Source organism: Sitophilus oryzae, unplaced genomic scaffold (genome assembly GCF_002938485.1).
Source record: "Sitophilus oryzae breed Bouriz unplaced genomic scaffold, Soryzae_2.0 scaffold_172_pilon_pilon, whole genome shotgun sequence".
Taxonomy (NCBI): domain Eukaryota; kingdom Metazoa; phylum Arthropoda; class Insecta; order Coleoptera; family Curculionidae; genus Sitophilus; species Sitophilus oryzae.
This window is the reverse complement of record NW_022146424.1, coordinates 3581227-3602977: the sequence shown is the minus strand read 5'-3', so window position 1 is coordinate 3602977 and position 21751 is coordinate 3581227. Positions and strand designations below refer to the sequence as shown.

The window sequence follows — 21751 nt, the reverse complement described above, 5'->3', positions numbered from 1 at the left end:
TCCACAGAGTCAAATCCCTCAAATAGCAATATGCAGGACAAATGGCAATAGGACGTTCAATGAAACAATCGAATGCTCGAAAAGCGATCGAATAATTAAAAAAATATATTTGTGAAACAAATGTGACATTTTTTTTAATTCTGTATTTTTTAAACATAACTTTGCGGTATCAACTTCTAACAGTTTAGTTCCTTGTGTCTTTTAATCATTTCGTTTCGACCATATTTAAATTAATTTTTCAATATTACCGAACAAAAAAATAGATATTTTATCACATTGATGTATTTACACGAAAACGTGTCTATTATAATACAGTTCGAAACCCCCACAAACTTAAAATACTTTTCTCATCATTTTGCAATATTCAAAACTATGACCCCGCATAAAATAACTACAGTACGTGAGTGACCCAAAGTTTCAGTAATAATAAACATGATGAAATTAATAAACGAGCTATTTTTATCTGGATGGAAGGTCTAGGCAGACCTGCTCGGCCAATAAAACTTTACAATCGTGGAATTCCCTAAGTAAAATAAAAAAGGATTCCGCAACAACAGATGCAGGGGTAGCAAGATCGTGCGAAGGCACATAGCCTGCACCTGGGGAATTCCCATTTTGTTTAGAAAAGAAGTAGGTGACAAAATTTTTGTTTGTCGGGTAATCGTTTATGGTTTTATACTGGTAATGGTTTTATATGTTATTCCTCATAACAGTATACTGTTTTATAAGAAGTAAAAATGCTAATTTTTTTGGAACGTTCATTACATAAGAGACACAAAAAGTTAATTTTACTCCGAATAGAACATGCTATTTTTTTCAAACGTTTCAAATAATTTTTTAAACAATTTTAAAAGTTCCAAATAATATAAAAAGATTTAAAAGTGTACCTTGTAAGTAATTATACAGGGTGTCCCAGAAATAAGTGCAAGTATGTTAAGGAGTGGTAGATCTCGATAAAAGAAACATATGTATTTTCTCTTTATCTTTTTTCAAATAAGTCCAAAATAACGGAGTTATTTTACTTTGAAAATTTCCAAAAAAAAAGATTTTTTATTCAAATTTTGAGAACCACTGGATCTTTTCTGGATTTTCTTTCTTGTAAATTTGAAAATTTTTTTCAAAAAAAAATTCCAAATTTTTTTCAAAAAATTCACATTTTCAAAATTATTTTTTCGCAAAAAAAAATCATAGGCGTGTGTTTCTGGGTTTAAACTATACTACCAGTTAAAATACTGGCACTTATTTCTGGGACACCTTGTATATCGATAAACTATGGTTACGGTTCGTTGAATTTGACACTTTATGTCAGTTTAATAATATATTTTCGTACTTTTATGTTTAGGCGTAAAGCTTGATTTTCATGCATCCGTTATCCGACGACACGATGATACAATATTAATTTTATTGGTTGAATTTAAACACTTCGGTCTTCGATTGGTTAGAAACGGTTAACCAATCGAAGCCTTTAAATTCAACAAATAAAATTAATATTGTATCATCGTATCGTCGGACAATGGATGCATGAAAATCAAGCTTAAGAATGCTTAAATGAATTTTTATATTCTCAATTACGTCGCAAAAACTAATAATGTGAAGTTTGAAAAAAAACTATATTAATATGTTTGTTTGCAGTATCAGTTAAATTTCTACTAAGTCCTTACAAAAAAATATTTATTTTATTAATACGCAAAAAGGAACAGAAAAACAATAATTATAAAACGATCTAATCCAGTTCCCGCTTTTTTTTTAATAATATACAGGGTGTCCTAGAAACAAGTGCAAGTATTTTAACTGGTAATATAGTTCAACCCCAGAAACACGCCTATGAGATTTTTTTCGAGAAAAAGAAAATTGAAAATTTGAAATTTTTTGAAAATTTTTTTGGATTTTTAGCTTTTAGTTAAAAAAACATAATTTCTTGATAATATGGCAACATAGGTATTAAATTAAATTTACAAGAATGAAAATTTAGAAAAGATTCAGTGGTTCTCAAAATTTTAGCAAAAAATCATTTTTTTGGAAATTTTCAAAGTACCTACAATAACTCCATTATTTTGGACTTATTTGAAAAACGATAAAAAGAAAATGTATTTCTTTTGTCGAGATCTACCACCCCTTAAAACACTTGCAGTTATTTCTGGGACACCCTGTATAAAGTAATGAAATATAGTAATAATAAATAGTAAGTAATGTAAATATATATTAAACTTCTAGAAAAATTGTAATAAATAAATCATTATATTAATAATTATTTATATATAGTAGAGAACAAAATAAAAACACTAAATCACCACAATACACCAAAACACTTTTACTTTTACACTGGACGCGCGTTTCGCTAACCATGTTAGCATCATCAGCAGATGATTATAAACTCACAACCAAAGGTTCCAACCCTCAACTGTAATAGTAGAGAATGTACCCACCTTTTTCATATCTTCATAGAAACTTTTTTATCTGGAGAATCGCCCACCCAAGTTAGATACAGTATTTTTTTTGATACCTTGTATATTGTTTTTAGTCTGCCAGTACAATTTCATGGCGACAAAAAAAACTTTAAATAAAACAAACGGACCTTTATTGTCAGTTTTTTACCATTTAAAGTAAAATATTTTGAAAATGACTCATTACACCTAAACAACTATATTTTACACAAAAAAATAAAGGAAATTCTACCGACAATTTAGTTTATTATGATGCTTTGGGCGCCACTAATAAAACAGTAATTATCAGGGCAGTAAAAAACGGAAACAAAACAAATAAGGCACGTTGCTTACGTTTAACGAACAAACAGCAAATTTGTCACCTCCTTCTACATTTCTAAATAAAATAGGACTTCTCCAGGTGTTAGATATGTGTTTTTACCCTATCCTTGTTGCATTTCATTGATTTTTTGATATTTGTATCATACTTTATTAAAAACTCTTTAAGTTTTTGGACAAAATAACATAATTCGAAGTTTAGTTAAAACACAAATTTAGTTAAACATTCCAGAACGGATAGTCTGAAACCTATAAACTCCTTTTTACTTTCTCTTTCTACCTTTCTTTTTCCTTTAAGCCGTGATTACACCGAGCCACGAGCACACCGGGTCTCAACCCTCGGTCCTGATCCCATTTTACCTACTCTACCAGGCCCAGATGTTCGGGACGGCTATAGAAGAAAGGTGCTTGCCGCCACCTATACCCATAATAACAATAATACGCATCTTCTCCACCCTTGTGCGAGTAACTATACTGCACGCCAGGGATGGGCACATATCACGATTGATTACTTGAATTATTACATTTTGCGACATGTATTTATTTCGTATTGAACATTTAGTAAAATACGGAGCGATCATCAATAATTAAAATAGTTGGCAGTAAAGATAAGCACGAAATCGCCACCTGCAATTGGCTCTCATAAGAACATAATATAACTGTAATTTCTTCTATTTGCGAGTTTCAATTTGGGCAACCAGTATTACTATAGCTGCAATTTAAGACTTTGTTGCGATTTGCAATTTTGCTGCGATTGTGATTTTGTAAACTGGGACCGTGATTTCTATCTGCGAGTTTGAATTTTTAGAAGTTGCGATTTGCAATATTGTTGTGAATGTAATTAATTTTGTGGTCTATTGAAGCATTTTATAGTAATCTGCTTCGTAAAATTGAATTTTCTCTCTGATATTATTTTATTTATTGAGAAGGTATTATTTTCTAGGGCCACGATCAATAATATACTGAGTGTTTCTCAAGAGTGGTTCACCCCTATCCCCTATAACTTTTTTATTTTTTCTGATAAAAAACAAGATTTGGTATGTAAGTATATGACATAAATTAGACTTGATTACTGTTTCACCGGAAATGACTACAAAGTTTGATTCTTAAATGACACTCTCTGAATAGAATGGCATATCACATGGCAACTTTTGACATTTTTGTTTAAAAATATCGTATTTTAGATTTCAATCTAGAATGTCATGACTGTGTTAAAAACACTAATTTTAATCACGATGCCTTGGACAAATAGATTTGATCGTCTATTGTTTTTCGCATCTTGTCCTGGCTAGTTAATAGATGCCCAAATCGTATTTTTAATCATATCTTAATATTTTCAAATGGAACGAGGGTGGCTCATTGCTATATTTAGAAAAATAATTTTTTTACGAATAATTTGATTTGGTAAATATTGAAATCACAATCGCAGTTTTGCTCATCTCTAGTTGGCAGTACTGTGTTACATTTTATGATGATGATTTCAATTACTATATTATTGACACATTTTTTGGGATAAAATGAATTACATACACCATTTTTTTATGCAAAATTAGCTTGTTCTATATCCACAAAAACAATATAGCCAAATTCACAAATAAAGAAAAAAAATCTAATATATTGTACTATATCCATATTAATTTGAAAGTCGCGAAACCATATATTGGCCTGCATCATCACTATTTAAGGCTAAATCCTACAGTTTTTAATAAAAAAATAGAATTATTGCCTTCTTTATCCTAAGAAGTGGATATAGAACGAAAATACCAGATCAAAAAATATGCTACTATGCATAAAAATTAGATTGTTCATATCCATTTATTCTCGATCTCTTTCTCTCTAACATACAATGTATGTATCTGTTTTTGAAATGGGGGTGAAATTGCACCACTAAACGTTCGTTTGTCAAATAGGCGGCAAATCGGTTCGTTTGAAAATCACTGATTGCCTGATTTGTTAGCAAATTCGAATGTTTCACACTTTGGAATTTCGTGAAACCAGCTGCTTCAACTCAATTGACTGCTCAATCGTTCGTTTGAAAAACACTGATTGCCTGATTTGTTAGCAAATTGTTCGGTGTGTATAGTGTTAGAATAACTTAATTTTGTTTAATGTTTGAATGGTTACAAACAAAAGGACGAAAAAAATGATAGTTTTTAATAAACAATGTAGACAAATAATTACTACTATTGTATTTTAGGTTTTTATTTTTTCATGTTGTTTTTAGTTAACGTCTTAATGTCTCCCCTTCAGTGATTTTGTGTTGAAATAATATTTTGAAATACATAATAAATCAGCTTAAAATGAGTATTATATTATTCTATATCCCCTTATTTTGTTCTATATCCCTAAAATCGGCTCAATGCACAGCTAATAGATAAATTTGTTTTATATCCAAATCTAAAATCACTAATATCTTTTAAATAAAGCTTCTAAAAGTAAAATAAATATATATGTTTGATAAGCTTTTATATTACCTTTAATTTATATGTTTAATAGAACCATTTGGGTATATAGTGTTCACGGATATCCAGTTTAAACTTTAAACTTTGTTTTCTCAGTTTCATCGAAATGGTCTATAGAACAATCTTATTCTAGGGTGACGAACTATCTGGAATTGTGACCTAGATCTACCGCTCGCTGCGAAAGGTCAATGATATTTCTTGATTTAAGTAAGAACAATCTTTAGCAGGATTTTTGACAGGACACTGTCTTCTCAATGAACACCTCAGTAGATTGAAGCTAAGAAACAACGATGAATGTAGATTATGTGGGGAAAATGGGGAAATACAAGAACACGTCATCACTGAGTGCACCGAGACGACAACCAATCAATCGTGGCTGATGTCGGAGATGGAGAACTAACCTCTGTAAAACGGTTTCAATAGATCTATAGGGACTCGGATCTAAAATCACCCTATATACAAAAAAGAAAAATTAACCTGGCAATTGCCTAGTTGCAAATACATAACCCAGACAAGACTAGGGAAGACAGACGATCGACCAAGTGTGCTTACTGAGTTGCAACTTGTTACATGTAACAAGTATTCTTCTCTATACCCAGCCCTGTGGAACGTATACACACATATCTGCACATGTCAACGAGAAATCGGTGTGCGGCAGTGGGGCGAAGAGGGGCGGAATCAACCCCGTCCGAGGGGTGCAATACGTGGTGGGTTCCGGAACACCGTCGTAACGGTCTTTTTGCCTAGACAAGGTGCAGCTGTCATATATCTTGAAACAAAGTGAACGCGTGCCGCTGCTGGTGACGATTGTATTGAGGTAGTATATGGACACGGCCATTGGCGTCCGGACGGGTTTTTTCCTATTATTCGGGAAAACGTTATTATGGATATTTTCAAAAAACTAGATTTAAACATTTGTTATAGATACTTTGTTTATATTGGATTGAATTAGAAAAGCTTATTTTATTTTTCGTTTAAAAGATATCGGTTATTTCTTACATTGTTAAAGTCTACTTTATTACCTGTGTCCCATGAATGTTGACAAATTATATATTTGTAAAAAATTCGCTTTTTTAAATAATCTTTGTTTCTCACATTTGTGTGATATTTTGTATACAGTTCATACCAAATAAACTTTTAGTGACATGATTAAGCTTGATCGGCACAGCGTTTACATATATTTTTTTAATGAAAATATTTTTGAAAAAAATAAGTTAAAGATAAATATACAAACAGTTATTATTTACATCAACAAAACTCACCTTCTTAACGGCACTTAAGGGACATAAAGGGCCATTACTACAACTTTTCCGTTCAAAATATTCTAATAAAGTTGCGATGAGTTTTTTACGGCTATTAAGCTATCTTGCACACTTCTCTACTAAACATTTTTAAGCTTAAGGTATCACGACGCTATTTATTTAAACCAAAAACTCGTAATACAAAACTAAAGTGTCAAAACGAATGACAATGTCAGGAAATAAAGAAATAAATACGGAAACTTGACATTTTTTACAGCAGAGCTACCACCTGAATCCCCATCGCGAAATTTAAATTCCAGTTAGTCAGCCCGGCGACGAATATGGCCATAGTTGGCAACCATGAATTTAAAAATAGCGCCCTCGATTACGTAACTAAAGGCGGAATTACATTACTGTCACGTCACGTGAGTTCACATGCTATCACAATAAAAGTGAGTTCACGTGTGGTTTAAAGGAAACACATTAAGGCGGAATTACATTACTATCACGTCACGTGAATTCACGTGAACACACATGAGCAGTAAATTTGATGAGAACGATGTTTTGCATTTATTTTATTAATCAACACATCAAGGGTGAACACATTATTGTCACTTGGTGGATTCATGTGAAATCACGTGATATTGCGAGTTGTTTCGCGCTCAAATATACTGTTTTAACATCAATTTCGTGAGGCGTGAAAACGTGAGGGTTGGAAAATGGAAGAGAATGAATGAATAGAAAAAGTTCAAATTAATGTCGCGGACCCATTGCCTAGTTTTAATATTATCAGCAACCACAAGTACACCACATGCGTTTTCTAAATCTTCTTCAAACTCAGAAGACGAAGATGAAGAACTATTTATTTGATTCATTATTACGTTAAGTATAGGACCTAAGTTGTTAAACTTGAGAAGAACGCTGAACGAACGAGAAATGGCTTTCGGTTCATAATAAAATGCGCATAATATGAAAGAACGACGTGATACTAATGTGTTTCCTTTAAACCACACGTGAACTCACTTTTACTGTGATAGCATGTGAACTCACGTGACGTGACAGTAATGTAATTCCGCCTTAATGTTCCTTCACTCTTGATGTGTTGATTAATAAAATAAATGCAAAACATCGGTCTCATCAAATTTACTGCTCATATGTGTTCACGTTAATTCACGTGACGTGATAGTAATGTAATTCCGCCTTAAAAGTTTAATTGATGTCAAATGTATATATATACAGGGTGAGTTTCCTACGATGTTCTCTATGGGTATCTTGGAAACTACTGGAGATAGAGAGTCGGTTAATTGGGGAAAGAATTGCAGTTTTGTGGGGTCATAAATATGCGCCTTCCAGATTTATGAAAAAATTCATGGCTTACTAGATATTTTGAAAAAAACAAATTTCGGCTATTTTAAAAATTGTCCCTAATTCTATTATAAGCTATTTTAGACAAAAAGTTTTCAGATAAAAGTTGTAGATAATCACATCCATAATGAGATCGTGTCCTCTGTTTTTTTTCTAAAGCCTGTCATTTTTGACATATCACACAAACATATGTTTTTTTAAATGGAAACCATAGTTGGCCATGACTTCATAAAAAGCGGCATTTTTTAAGCTTTTTAGCGATATAAGCTATAATATGTTTTCTTCGAAAAATTACTGAGTTATAGCCAATTCTTATCATTTTTAAACAATTACACTTAGTTAGCCATGGAAACAAGTTCAATTGCCGTTACTCTCAGAAATGTGAAGCTGTCACATTCAAACTTTGTAAATTAAAATAAACAAAAATTGTAAATATGAATTTCTCAAATGAAGAAAAGCGTGTAGATACTCGCGCATCAATAGAGTGTTTCCAAAATGATTTTCATTTTGCCCCCCCCCCCGCATAATGAAAGAAATGTTAAAAATTATTGATATCATAATAATATAAACTCAGGGATAGGAAGAGGTGGACTAATTGCATGGGCCTCCTCGATCACCTGACCTATCCATTTTAGATTTTTTTATGCGGTGTGGTTAAAAATAAGGTTTACAAAAGAATTTGTGAATTAAGAGTCAACCGGTCCTTTTGTGAGAATAGGTAATAATTCAGTTTTAAAAAGATGTAACTCAAAACAATGGCGGATTTTTTGAACATTTTCTAAAATAAATTAAAGTGTATGCAGTGACTGCAGCGATATTATTTTTTTAAGTTTTAGTTTGTGTAATGTAAATTCTAAAGAACCGTTTAGTAATATATTCTGACTTTTTATAAGTTATAAATCACTAAAGAATAAGAATGCCATGCAATCTAAGTGAAATTAGTCAAGAAAGATAAGAATTGGCTATAACTAAATTTAACTTTTCTAACAAGTCTTGAAAATCGTTCTCTAAAAAACATAACATTCACCGGTCAACGTATCTTCGAAAATGTATGGTCAAGAAAAGTTGAACCAATAATCTTACACGCTTTTCTTCATTTGAAAAATTCATATTTACAATTTTTGTTTACTTTAATTTACAAAGTTTGGATGTGGCAGCTTCACATTTATAAGAGCAAAGACGATTGTTTCCATGGCTAACTAAGTGAAATTATTTAAAAATGATAAGAATTGGCTATACCTCGATAATTTTTCGAAGAAAACATATTATAGCTTATATCGCTGAAAAGCTTAAAAAATGGCACTTTTTATAAAGTCATGGCCAACTATGGTGTCCATTTAAAAAAAACATATGCTTGTGTCAAATGTCAAAAATGACAGGCTTTAGAAAAAAACGGAGGACACAGTCTCATTAAGGATGTGATTATCTACAACTTTTATCTGAAAACTTTTTGTCTAAAATAGCTTATAATGGAATTAGGGACAATTTTTAAAATAGCAGAATTTTTTTTTATTCTAAATATCTAGTAAGCCATGAACTTTTTCAAAAATCTGAAAGGCGCATATTTATGACCCTACAAAACTGCAATTCTTTCCCCGTTTAATCGACTCTCTATCTCCAGTAGTTTCCGAGATATCCATAGAGAACATCGTAGGAAACTCACCCTGTATATATCACATTTTTGGTTTGTTGTTCCGTGTTCGTTTTTTTTTTGTTTGGATCAAAATGGATCTACAAATATTTTGTGTATTCAGATAATAGTTTATATACTTTTCTTCTCAATAATATTCCAAAATAGAACTCCTAAAAATAACTAGTTTAAATATTATTTTACTTATCCTTTGAAAATTATTAATAAATAAACATTTATACAAATGTTTTATTATTTCTTATTTTCTAATGTAAAAATATTTTATTAGTACGCCTATGGCTATAACCTAGCTCTGTTTAGTTACGTTATAATTCGTGAGGGTATTTTTATCAAGTCCTATGGCATATAAAACGATTAACCTTTATATTGATGTACCAGAATTCCGATAAAAAATATACTTCGAGTTTTGATATTTCACTGATCAAAAAATTGTCTATTTCCGTCACTGACTGTATGAGAAATAAAATAAAATATGAGTATTTTATGAGTTAGAGTTCTGTTACTACTTCAGATATCCCTTTCAAATATGATTCGAGAAAACTAAAATTAGTACCAATAAACACCATTTGGTACCACCTACATTATGCTACGGCACGCGACCAAAAGCCACAGCTGGTCATCTCTTCTGATGTCTTGGATGACCGACCGCAATTCTTCTGGAGCGTAACATTTTTTTTTAATTTTGAGTCACTTCCTCGTGTGCACGCAACTGTAAACACAAGACAATGCATCTTTAATAAGGTGGAAGATCAATTTAAAAGTGTGTAGCTTTTGTTACAATGAACGAAAATTATTACTTTACTATAATAACCTTCATTGAGAAAGTTCCGTGTCAATGGCTTTAGAGTTATTGTCAATTATACAGGGTGAGTCAAGTGCAAATATTTTCGGTGCTGGTAGATCTTGATAAAAGAAACATACAGGGTGGCGCCCCTCATACGCCGCGGAAGATCCAAAGAGAACGGTAGTTTATATCGAAATGAAATTTTGGCAGCATATGTAGGTCAACTGAAAGCATTTTATAAAAATATATAGAATTATACAGAGTGTCCCCAAAAAAAGTTACACATCAAAGTTTTTTTTTCTAATGGAACACCCTATATATTAATTAATTTTTGGATTCTAGGAAAAAAATAAAGATGAGTTTTATTAAAGAAGCATATACCTAAAATCTAAGGATTTTGACATATTTCACATTTTGTGAAAATGAAGAGTAAATTTTAATTTTCGACAACAGCTACGTAAATTTTAGTTGACCTTGTATAGCCTGATATTTAGTTATACTAACCATTGTATGTTAAACCAAATTAAAATTTGACCCGAAAAGTTATACCGGGTGAGACAAAATTAATATGGAACATTAATCCCTTTAAAAACCAAGTTACTCCTTTATATTTATATATTTTTCCGGTATTAAATGGGGAATTTATATATCTTCAAAATATTATTAAGGTTTGGTTTGGTTTGGCCTACCCCTCAGACAAAGATTTTCCTATATATTTTAATTTTTATGATTTTGCGTCAGCAGATCTTTATTATTTGAAAAAATCTAGGTGGCTGTGTGATATATCTTTTGTTAATTTAACAAAAATTAAAGATTGTAAGGTAAAATACTCAAAGGTAATAAAAAGATAAATGTCTAAAACATATTTTAATTATTACAGAATTAAAACTAGATATAAACCTATAATTATGTGATAACAATTAGCTAGATGAAGTCAAATGCTCAAAATGCTTCCTTTCGTGTTAACTGCATAAAATAATTGTCTTTTCAAAAGGATATTTTCATTTTAAAAGGCATTATATGGAGTTCTACCTCGAAAAGCAGCTACAATAATTTCTCTCATGTTGTCGACAATAGTTGGTCTAGTTTTGTAAACACTGTCTTTAACATATCCCCATACATAAAAAAAACGAGACTAGATAAAATCAGGAGCATTTAAGTATTCTATTAATTGGTGAATGCACACTGCATTCACCAACTAATAGAATCATATCAATTCTCTCTGATGTAGGATAAGTTTGCATTTTCGGCAAATTTCTGAGAATTTTTTTTTGTTTTAACTGACACAAAATGATAAACTAGTTGTTAAAGTTGGACTAATTAGACAACTATGTTGAAGTAACGTCAGGCATATCACAGCCACCTAGATTTATTATAAATAATTTATTATAAAATAATAAAGATCAACTCCGTTCAAATAACGTAAATTAAAATATCGAGGAAAATCTTTGTTTGAGGGATAGGCAACCTTAATAGTATTTTGATGAGACATGAATTCTCCATTGAATATCGGAATAATATACTGGGTGTTCCATTTAAAATAAAAGAGTAACATGCTTTTAAAGGTGACCAATGTTCAATATTAATTTTGTCCCACCGTGTATAACTTTTTGGATCAAGTTTTAATATGATTTAAAGTACAATAGTTAATCTAACTACATATTAGGTTATACTGGGTAAATTCCAATTGAGGTAGCTTTTATTGTAATTTAAAAATTGGTCTTTATTTCTAGAAAATGTTAAATATGTCAAAATTCTTATATTTTAGTCATATACTTTTCTTAACAAACTTACCTTTATCTTTCTCCCAGAATCCGAAAATCAATTAATATATAGGGTGTTCCATTACAAAAAACAAAACTTTGATATGTAACTTTTTTTGGGGACACCCTGTAGAATTCTCTATATTTTTAAAAAGTGCTCTGAATTAAACTACATATACTCACAAAATTTCATTTCAATACAAACTGTCGTTCTCCTTGAAGCCTCTGCGGCGTATGAGAGGCGCCAACCTGTATATCCGAATATCCTATATATCAACCGTTTTTCAAATAAGTCCAAAATAACCAAGTTATTTTATTTTAAAAATTTAAAAAATTAGTATATTGTTTTATTAGGAGTAAATATGATACTTTTTTTGGCGAGGCTGACGTTGGCGTTGACGTGGGTAAAAATCAAAAGTTTACTGATTTATAGCTAAATATTAGGCTTTCTCCAAAGAATATACCAAGAAAAAGAAAGGAAAGTGCCTTACTAAAAAATGGTTCCATGTTAGTGGCGCCATCTATTGAGAGGATCCGAATTTAAATACGCTCATTTACATAATTTTACTTGAAACTATCATTTTAAATATGAAAACTACCTTAAAAGTTATTTTTTACACAACGTTAACAAATCTAATGTAAAGCTTTACTATGTGTTGTGTAATAAATAAAATTTAATAGTAAAGTTTATACATACAGAAAATAAACTCACCGGCAAAAAAAACGGCCACTAAAAACTAGACCCAATTTCAAAGTTCGATTTCTCGCGAACCACTCATTAGATTTTGATGATTTTTTTTTTAAATTGTAAATTAATTCCTTTTTAACAGATGCTACGTCAGAAATTTTTATCCCGAATTTATTTTGAGCAAATACAGGGCACAACAATAAGACGAAGTTTTTTGCCCGAACTTTGTAACACCCTGTAGGGTACAGCAGCGGTAGTAGCTATTGCTAATTAAATCACATTGTAGCCTCATCTATTGTGAGCGTTTTGTTTTTTTAATCACCACATTATCTCGTTTTGTATTGGAGATATGCGGTTTTAAAACGAACATCTCGGAAAAATGCTTCGCAGGCAGAAAGTTTTATGTGTAAATAATCAAGGCGACATCGTCATAGGTGAAAACGGATTTATGAGTATTTCCAATATGACAAAAACGGTTGTCAAATTAAAAAATACCATCTGTACTGATGTTGCTGGTATTGTGGCTTTAATTGGGGATGGCCGAAGTCAACGTTATGTCTCCGATATATACCATGGGTATATTTCGAACAATAGTCCACGATGCCTGGAATTGGTATATGGAAACGGGAAATTTCAAATTTTTGTGCCCTGTATATGCTCAAAATAAATTCGGAATAAAAATTGCTGACGTAGCATCCGTTAAGAAGGAATTAATTTACAATTAAAAAAAATCATCAAAATCTAATGAGTGGTTCGCGAGCAATCCAACTTTGAATGTCAACAATGGCTATGAAATGAAGATCGCTGTCATTTTTTATGTAAAACTACATGGGAAATGTCATCGATCGTCATTTCCAAGCCAACTGGACGCCGTTTTTTTTTCGATCATAAGGTATATGAACAATCGTTTATTATAATAAAACAAGACCAACGTAATACAGCCAAAGTTTTTTAAATAGAGTAAATATAAATAGGTACTTAAATGACGGAAAAAATAAAAGACTTACATTATATTTTAGGGCCACAAACAAAAAGAATTGTCTAATTAAAACACATAATAAAAATTATACTTTGAAAATCGTGGATTCTCTATGGATATAAACTGATTACCGCAAGCTGTTGCTATATAGGAAATTCTATTAATTTTAATTGTGTTTTTTAGACATTGTGAATGATCGTAAACTAAAAAGTATAAAGTGTAATTGATAGTGTTGCACAAGAGTCTTGAAAAAGTCTTGCAAGACTAAGACTCTTGCAAGAAAATCAAGACAAGTCTTTCAAAATTTCTTGTCTTGAATTTCAAGAACTAATTGAAACCACAAATTGATTCCACTCATTGCGAAGTTCTGAACGAAGCTCTAAAACCTTTAATTTATTCCGCCAATTTCCAGGTTATGAATGAGAATTTAATAGTCAAAACGAAAAAAAAAATAGTTTTTTGACATTTAAGATGAGAACTGTGTTGGTTAGAAATAAAACCATAAAAAAAATTTAGTAATCAAAAAATATAATCAATATTGTTCAAGATACAAATTAACGTTTTCTCTATGAACTTTATTGAAAAATGCTTATTTGTACCGGGTATCCCACTAAAAATAGCTCTCGGCTGTATCTCGGAAAGTATTAGCCGTAGGGACTACGGAAAAAAATTATAACTAAAGGGTCTATGAGAAATTGCTGGAAATCATTTTCAAGTTTGTAAAATGGCCGCTAGAGGGCGCAACCGCTATGGAAAATATGAAAATAGAATTTTTACAGAATTTTGCCTAGATAATGGGTACTATAAATAATAGCTTCATAATCTTCAGTAAATTTTGGATTTTTTTTGTTAGAACCATTTTCCCCTATCTGGTAAAATAAAGTGGTGGGGGAAGGTTAGATCTATCTTTGTTTAAATGTTAATAACTCCGGACTGGATGATGAGAATCCAACCAATGATGGCTCGTTTAAAAGAACGTTTCTTACTCTATAATCTTTTATCTTTTGATTGTTTTTTCAAAATGTCAACACAACTTCAACTACTTCAAATAATAAAGACATTTTGAAAAAGCAATTAAAAGATAAAACACGCTGAGACTATCAAAATGTTGATCTAATAACAATTTTACGTTTATACTATTACGCCAAAAGCAACTTTTTTCCAAAGCCTACCATGACTTCACTGAATCATCGTTTCTTGTTCACTGTTATTAATATCTTAATTATTAGATATTAATAGGTACATCTGGTATTATGGTGTTCTGGTATTTCGTCGATTTTAAAATAAACTAACTGTTTCTATCTTATTTTTTTGTTATAATGGGCATAATCAAGAAGGCTACTGATAATTAAGGGCTTATATTTTGGTATTTATTAAAATTTTCCTAATATCTTCGGATTGAAAGAAGATATCAAGGTGCGGTTTTCGCTGACTTTTTAAGCTTTTACTACTCTTTATTATCAGCTAAAATTACATCTATCGTATTTAATTTTTTTGAAAAAACGCACTATGTTTGTTAAATTGTATGAAAGCGCCCCCTAGCGTCTACGTTCAAAACCTTATTATTATTATTTTTATGGTATACTATAGAGTAAGAAACGCTCTTTTAAACGAGCCCTCGTTTATTGGATTCTGATCATCCAGTCCGGAGTTATTAACATTTAAATAAAGATATATCTAACCTTCCCCCACCACTTTATTTTAGCAAATAGGGGAAAATGGTTCTAACAAAAAAAAATCCAAAATTTACTGAAGATTATGAAGCTATTATTTATAGTACCCATTTTCTAGGCAAAATTCTGTAAAAATAATATTTTTTATTTTCCATAGCGGTTGCGCCCTCTAGCGGCCGTTTTGCAAATTTGAAAATAATTTCCAGCAATTTCTCATAGCACCTTTAGTTATAAATATTTCTTTTTAAGTCCTACGGCTAATACTTTCCGAGATACAGCCGAGAGCTATTCTTAGTGGGACACCCTGTACATTGTCGATTTCATCATCTAGTAAGTACTTGCAAAACAAATACGCAATAATTAAGACGCGTGACCCCTTACCTCCCGCATCACGGTACGATATCTTTCACGTGCTAATAGTACTACTAGCGTACTACAATATTCATTGGTACTACCTATGGATATGTTTTTATCGAAGACCGGCCTTTGTCTGGTCACAAAGAGATATATTTGGCAAATGTAGGTACTATTACACTATATCAAAAATAGAAAGCGGTCTGATAGTACTTACGGTACGAAATGGCGCGATTATACTAATATATATGCGCGTTATAAATAATATATGAAAGTTTCCAGCGTTGTTATACGATTAAACAGTTTTTCGGATAATAATGTGTTTGCTGTTCTGGCTTTATTAGAATTGGCTAAGACCTAAGACTTTTTTTGAAACTTTTATTATTTTAGACTTAGAAACATATTTTTTATATATTTTATTTACTGGCATTTCTATTCAAATGTCAAAAATATATTATAGACCTAGTAACGACTAAAATGTTTACAACAACTGAAAATTACTCATACAAGGTGAGTCTTAAATAAGTGCAAATATTTTCAGGGCTGGTAGATCTCGATAAAAGAAACATAATCTCTCTTTTCAAAAAAATCCAAAATATACCGAGTTATTTTACTTTGAAAATTTTCAGAAAAAAAATTATTTTTTGTTAAAATTTTGTGAACCACTGGATCTTTTCTGGATTTTTTTTCTTGTAAATTTAATCTACTACCTATGTTGCCATACACTGAATCAAAAGTCGACATAAATATAATGAAAAAGTTCATTAATATAACGAATTAAATGATTAATTTTGAACCGATGAACGATTTCATTGGCACAATGAAAAGTAATTCATTGACTCTATGAACTTTAAGTTCATTAAATCAATGAACATTGTTCATTAATTTGAAGAACACATTCATTGGTTCAATGAACAGATTTCATTAATATAATGTACCTAAATCCTTATATTAATGAACCTTATCATCATTGTATTAATGAACCGTTATCATTAATACAATGAAATAATTACATAACCTATTTAGTTATACATTTAAAAGTCGACACTATTAGCAACTCTTGTTACACCGTATAATCGATGATGAAGATCGCTGTCATTGATATGAAATGTCGTTGATAGTCATTTCCCAGCCAACTACCTGAAATAATTCTGCTATAAATAGATTTCCATTTGAACAAACCCTTAGCTACAAAGTTAACAAAATTACTAATAGTGCCGACTTACTTACGAGCACAGTAAATTTTTCCATTAGGGATTATTAATAAAAAACAAGTGCAATAAACTAATAATAATTTATTAAACTCGATATAGCATATACAAATCAAAAATTAAAAAAAGTCGAATCGACGAAGAGAATAGTAATGTTATTATTAATTTTAGGGAAATTATAATGAGAAAATTAATTTACCAGTCGATATCCTGAGGGATTTCTATAAAAAGACCATTTCTTCATTATATTAGCTGTATCCTTAGACTTGATAACGTCTAGACGAATTTGCAACAGGCTTTCCAAGTCGCATCAAGTGGGTCTGATATTAAATTGTCGAATTTGAGGGCTTGAAGGCAGGTCTCAACATCTTCTTCCGGTTCTAAAAGACGTATATCAAAATAATTAAAATGCCAAATATTAAAAGAACATTCGAATTTACCATAATCAGTTCCATGCCTCGACTTGTTACTATGTTTTTCTTCTTTTTGTTTTTTATCTTCTGAAACATATCTCACACAGCGGAATTTGATTTGACAACACAACAAATTAACTACAATACGATAGGACTTTTATTTAAAATATTGAAGAGAACACTTACCGAATGAAACTAAAGCCTCACTGAATAACTTAACCACACAGCCGTTATTAAAGTGCCAAAGTAACCGATCAACATGGCGGACATTTAAGCCCTAATATTTTATTCGTGATATTAATAACCGCGTACAATAATATAATGTAGTGTGTTCGTTGTATTAATAACACTGTTCATTGTCACAACGTACAACTCATTAATCAATGATTTAGTACATTAATATAATGAATATGTGTTTATTAAAGTTTCAGCACTAAAATAAAGAACGTGTTCATTATATTAATGAAAATCTTACATTAATTTAATAACCAGATTTTCATTATATTGATGAAATTAGATTCATAGTATTAATAAATCGAACATCGATCTATGATTAACAAATCATTATATTAATGAAAAAAATCATTGTCCTAATGAAACAACAGTTAATAATCAATGTTCATTAATATTATGAACAATATTTTTTTCAGTGTATTAGTCAGAAATTATGTTTTTAATTAAAAACTTAAAAAAAATATTCAAAGAATTTTTGAAAAAATTCCAAATTTTCAAAAAAAAACCTGAGAAAAAACCTTAATCGTTTTTTTCTTTTTTTTTTCAAAAAAATTGTAAATTCGGATTTTTTTTAAACAAAATTTGGATTTTTTTAGTTTTTATGTAAAAAACATAATATCTTGAGAATATGGCAACATATTATGTAGGTAGTAGATTAAATTTACAAGAAAATCCAGAGAAAATTCAGTGGTTCTGAAAATTTAAGGAAAAAAAATTTTTTTTCGAAATTTTCATAGTAAAATAACTCAGTTATTTTGGACTTATTTGAAAAACGGTAAAGACAAGATATGATTCTTTTGTTGAGTTCGGATTTGTGATCATGATATTTTTTTGATCAGCCCTGAAAATATTTGCACTTATTTAAGACTCACTCTGTATTGTAAGCAAATTCGATTTTCCAATATTTTTTGACAAAATTGTAAGCGAGGAGCAAGCAAAATTTGTCAAAAATGAAAATGCCCCAAAAATAAAGAAAGAATTAATACCTACTATCTAAATAAAACTAAAATATTCTTGGCGACAGTATAATTTTAAGACTGAACTTTAATTTTTAGACTGAATTCCACCCTAAAGATATTAGAAAACTAGTCATTGTATATTTGTATAAGGACATTATTTAAATCTTGTGATATATTGAGCAAACGTTTCACAATACTGCCTCTGTTGAATTTTTGAAAATGTAATACCCTTCTTTAATTTTTAGACTGAATTCCACCATAAAGACATTAAAAAAATAGTCATTGTATAAGGACATTATTTAAATCTGTGACATATTTAGCAAATATTTCACAATCCATTTTTTTTCTCCGTAAACTACGTTACGAATTAGTAAAATAATAAAACAGCATGAAACGAACTTTTAGCTACTTTGTCGACATTTATGTAAAATTGCTCCACAGATAACATAAAAAAAAGTTTCTTGCCTTATGCGGCCGTTAAAGTCTCCTGCCCGGGACAAAGCCGCCTGCGACCGGATTACGCAAGCCAACTAGCTGCGACTTGCGAAATCTGGTGCACATAGAGAAGGAGAAAAGAAAACAAAAACGAAACGCCGCCGCCGCCGCGCGATCGTATCGTGTTATTGTTGTTGGAAAAAAGTCCGCCGTCCACCGGACAGACAGACATCCACAGCCACCTAACAGCGCTGCACTAAGCAGGCACCGAACAGAAGCACACCTGCCGTGCCCCTACTATAACTCTATTGGATCCCTCGGCCAAGCCGAGATCCTATTGGTCCGCGGACACGTGGATAATCCGGTGGTGGGGACCTGCTTATTAACTCAGCAGTCCCTCTTTCTTCAAGCATAATCGTTCGAGACTTCGTCCGATGCAGATCGCTTCGAAAAGTTTGCTCGTTTGTTCTTTCAGTTCGCTCGCGACTTCTATACGAACTTTTTTTGTGAATTATTGACTCTCTTTTTGGATTAAGTGACTTTGTTTTAGTGTGTGAATATGTCGGCTTTAACCATGGCAAAAAACTATTCGCATTGTCCGCTAAAAAAGCGTCCTATAGTGTTCAAGGAGGATGAAATCTCAGATGAACCGGAAAATCTATCGACTAAACCTGAAGATTTAAGCAGGACAGGACGTTTGGCTTCAGTATCGCCACCGTCATCACCAAACTCCATTCCTGATTCACGGTTATCACCACTTTCGTCGATCTCAGTTAGTTCACCACCTTCTTCGCCACCGATGTCTTCACCATCGCCTACCAGTTTCTACCCAACTGCACCGATTAAAGTTGAATCTCGATTAGCATATCCAGTTCCAATAAACCCAGAGTATGCTCCTCAAACTTGGCACAAGAGTATAGGTCCGATGTATCATCACCATCATTCTTACTATCCTCTACAGTACTCACCATACGGTCACGAGAACATGTACATGACTCCAGCATCACCGTACAGTGACAGTTCACTGTCACCTCCACACCACATGCAACAACCTCTCCAACCTCTAGCTTTGAGGCCTACAGTTTACTCCGCCATCGATCAGAGCTCTTTAAGCCCAAACAGTTCGACCAATTCACCTCCTCCTACTGTTGTGTCAGCGGAAGATCTCACAGAAAAACGGCGTCAAGGTATCAGACATCAATGTCCGGACTGTGGTAAAAGTTACTCGACATTCTCTGGATTATCGAAACATCGCCAGTTCCACTGTGCCGCAGGGGATGGTCCTAAGAAATCCTTCAGTTGCAAGTACTGCGAAAAGGTCTACGTGTCTTTGGGAGCATTGAAGATGCACATCAGGACACACACCTTACCATGCAAGTGTACGATTTGTGGTAAAGCTTTTTCGAGGCCTTGGTTGTTGCAGGGTCACATCAGAACACATACTGGAGAAAAGCCGTTTTCTTGTACGTACTGTAACAGAGCTTTTGCAGACAGATCGAATCTCAGAGCCCATCTTCAAACACACTCAGATGTGAAGAAGTACTCGTGTTCAACGTGTAGCAAAACCTTCTCAAGAATGTCTCTGTTGACGAAACACACAGAAGGAGGCTGTACGGGAGGTAGTCCAACGCTTCTACATTCCGTGGATAAGATGTACTAACTAGAATCGTACTTTAAAAGTTAAATTTCCTGTTAAGTATTTATTGTTTTTTTTTGCATTTGAAATACGTATGTATATTTTTTGACACACATTCCTTTGTATCTGTTCCTCATATTTATACTACACAGTATTTTTTGAAACTTTGTTTAACTCTCAAAATATAGTGCCTTTTGAAAAGACTGAACTAAAAAACGGAAAAATTTTGAACGATGTACAAACATCACTCGAATTTTTATATGTAATATAGCTAGGTTTAAGATAAATTTAATATATTTTTGTAAATATGTTTGAACTATATAAAAACGGTATTTCCCCATGTATTTTTAAGTACACATTATGTTTTTTATTAAGGGGAATATACGTTTTTGTTGTTCTTCTAGTCAGTGTCGAAGTTCAAACACTTTGATGATGTTATTTCTATGCCATTGTATAGTGCCTTATTTAGTCGTTTTACGCATATACAGATTTTTATATTATTTAATAAAAAGATGTTATCCATTTTTCATAAACCTGCCTTTTTATTCTCACCTTTTGACCTCTCTAATAAAAGTGAAAATCAATCTTTTAAAAATAAATAAAAAGAAACATTAAGTCGTAAAGATATTCTAACAACACATATTTAATACTCATTATAGTATTAAATATTTAAAAAAAACTGCTACTCCTAAACTTTTATTTAGAAGCAAAAATAAAATCTTAAACTTTAAAAAATCGAAAAAAATTTAGTAGAGTATTTTCAATTCAATTTTTTTTGAGTTTAGTGGACCAATTTCCTAGGAACAATAAGATTTTATTTAATTTTAAATTATTTATTTTTATTAAAATTATTTGGAATTTAATCAATTATAATTTTTTCTTATTTTTTTTCCTTAACAAGCTAATGGGGTTTGAGCAAAGAAAAATATCAATTAGAAGATTTTTTCTGATATTTACTACAAAATAGATACCTAATAGCTAAAATAGAGGAAGTAGCAAAATAAAACACTAATTCACCACAATTCACCAAAGCACTTTACATTTACACTGGATGCACGTTTTGCTTACATTATCAGCAGGTGACTAAAACTCATAAATTAAATAAATAGTTAATAATCGTAAAGAAAAAAAATAAATAAAT

The 21751-nt window shown here is 31.4% G+C and overlaps 1 protein-coding gene across 1 annotated transcript; it reads left to right on the top strand.

Annotated features, from left to right (window-relative positions):
* The first annotated feature begins 19398 nt into the window (after positions 1-19398).
* On the top strand, positions 19399-21143 carry LOC115881676 (protein snail homolog Sna-like). Its single transcript, XM_030899254.1, has one exon. It carries the CDS (start codon positions 19534-19536, stop codon positions 20632-20634), a length of 1101 nt encoding a protein of 366 aa, XP_030755114.1. The 5' UTR covers positions 19399-19533; the 3' UTR covers positions 20635-21143.
* Positions 21144-21751: the final 608 nt, after the last annotated feature.